Consider the following 2,436-nt stretch of genomic DNA (forward strand, 5'->3'; position numbering starts at 1 on the left):
GGTTACAACAGGACCTGGATGAAGTTGCCCACAAGATGCTCACTGAGAAACCTCAGGGCCAACTTCTCTCCAGGAGGGTTACAAGACACATAAAAAGCACACGGATCAGCTGCAGAGGCCAAAATACCACATAGTCACCTGAGAAAGAAGATCCACCTGGAACACAATGCACAAAGTCGCCACGGTCACCACATTTAACAAGTCTCACTGTCAGCTTCGGGGGAGTTTAAAGTGGCCAGTGATGTGAAACACCGTGTGTTTCTACGCTTACCGTTCAGCCCAGCGGCCGTGGGAGCAGCGGTGGTCTGTTTCTGCGTGTCGTAGGACGGTCCGATGGTTCCCAGGTCCTACAGGAAAGTAAACAGCAACGGAAATTAGACTTTAGATCAGGGGGTCTTAAGCCGTGGTCCCCTCAACTAAAAGAGAGAGAGAGAGAGAAAAAAGCTGAAACTAAGGCTGGGGTTTTATTTTAGAAATAAAACTTGTTTTAACATGTCAGCCAGAAAAACACTTGTGCAGGCTACTTTTTTAAGTGTTTTGGACTCTGGTGATGTTGTCTACATGCGTGCTGCCTCTAGTCCTCTCCACCTGTTAGATTCTGTGTCCCATAATGCTTTGCGCTTCTTAACTGACTCTTATTTCCGTACTCATCATTGGACGCTGTATGAACTGGTAGGCTGGCCGTCACTAAGTCTACGTAGACATCTTCATTTGTATATTTTTCTATACGAGGCCATGTTGGGTAAACTGCCTAATCTCCTCAAGCTGAGTTCTAGCTGTTTTCATCTCCGGTCCACCAGGGGGCGCTCTCAACCGGCTCCAAAGGTTTTTACTGAGCTGAGGAAGAAAGCCTTCTCTTACTTTGCTCCATGGTTTTGGAATAACTTGTAAAACTTCCTCCATCTAAATGATCTAGTCCCATTAAATGAATTTAAGGCCATGTTAAAATGCCATGTAATTCCAAAATGTAACTGCCACATGTGCCCTGTTCCTTCCCTCTATGTGTGATTTTGTCTTTGCTGTATTTTCTGTTTATATTGTAACCGGTGTGCCGTCTCGGCCAGGTCTCCCTTGGAAAAGAGATTTCAATCTCAAGGAATTCCTGGTTAAATAAAATAAATAAAAAGAGATGGAGCAGGGACCCCCTACTACATATATTGTATAAAATGATGCAGCATAATGAAATGTGTTGGGCCACCTATTTACCTATTTACCTTTATACCTTTGCATGGGATACTAAGTTATTGCAACAGCTTACTAATTGTTGGCATGATTTTTAAAATCTTGTTTGAATGTTAAACATACATGTAGCCTTACCTATGGGTTAGCAGTGGGGATTTATGTCTGCTAATAATACGTTGGATTCATGTTAACTTCCAGAAATGAACAATAATTTGGAGGGCTCCCCCCTGCAGTAACTTAGGGACCCCCTAGGGGCCCCGGACTAGAGGGTGACACAGGAATTAATTGTTGCTCCCGTCCCATTAAATTCTCCCGTCATATCCCGATCATGTGACTCTCCTACTATGGATGAATAGATCTGAATGCCCCTTCCTATAAACAGCTGAGTGGTGAATACCTGGTCCAACAGGCCAAATTTGGGGTACTCCTCCTCTGGGTCTTTACTGCCGGGGTCAGGGTGTTCCTTCACCAGAAACACATCCCGCTCTTTACTCTGGAAAACAACCACAAGAACCATTACAAAACTAACATAGTAACAGTGACATGGGCATATTATTTTTGCTTTGTTTGTAGGTAGGTAGGTAGATAGATAGATGGATAGATAGATGGCTAGATAGATAGATAGATAGATAGATGGATGGATATATGGATAGATGGATGGATAGATGGATAGATAGATGGATGGATAGATGTTCTCCTTAAAGTTCGGGGCTGTAATGAAACAGCAGCTGGAGGAGATTTAAGACAATGTGCGACACAACATCCGTTCATATAGAGAGGCGAAGTCCCTCCCCTTCCAGTGGACCCCACGGGACCTTATTTCAGAAAAGATATGGCTAGGACATATACACTGGCCGACTAAAATAAAGAAAATAAAAAAGCCGTACAGTGAAGGACATATCCCACCCTGGGCACTGCCGGTTCTTCCTGGAGAAGGTACAGAGCAATAATAAATTATAAAGTGAAAAACAAAACGGCTGAAAAGCAGCTTCTCACCAAGAGCTAGACACTAGAATTGTACAATATCTGTTTTGAACACATTTAAAGTTGCTAACTTACGTTAACCACGGTTTTAAAGGTCACTTGTGTTTTACTATGTAAGATAATGTGTATGTTTTTGGCTTTAATTCATATTTTTTCTAGTGGCCTTTGTCTGTGTTCCGTTTACTTAAAAAGGTCCCATGGCGTGGAAATTTCACTTTATGAGGTTTTTTAACATTAAGTTGCGTCCCCCCAGCCTGCCTATGGTCCCCC

At 42.9% G+C, this 2,436-nt stretch overlaps 1 protein-coding gene across 1 annotated transcript in view; it reads right to left on the bottom strand.

Annotated features, from left to right (window-relative positions):
* The window catches only part of LOC116686198 (set1/Ash2 histone methyltransferase complex subunit ASH2), a 38,030-nt gene that overhangs the window by 27,914 nt on the left and 7,680 nt on the right, over positions 1–2,436 (bottom strand). The window contains exons 7-9 of the mRNA XM_032511176.1: positions 1,580–1,675; positions 272–347; positions 139–156 (exon numbers count right to left, since the gene is read on the bottom strand). Of these exons, the coding sequence (XP_032367067.1) occupies positions 139–156; positions 272–347; positions 1,580–1,675 (190 nt within the window). The remainder of the gene's footprint in view (positions 1–138; positions 157–271; positions 348–1,579; positions 1,676–2,436) is intronic.

This window comes from Etheostoma spectabile, unplaced genomic scaffold (assembly GCF_008692095.1).
Source record: "Etheostoma spectabile isolate EspeVRDwgs_2016 unplaced genomic scaffold, UIUC_Espe_1.0 scaffold325, whole genome shotgun sequence".
NCBI lineage: Eukaryota > Metazoa > Chordata > Actinopteri > Perciformes > Percidae > Etheostoma > Etheostoma spectabile.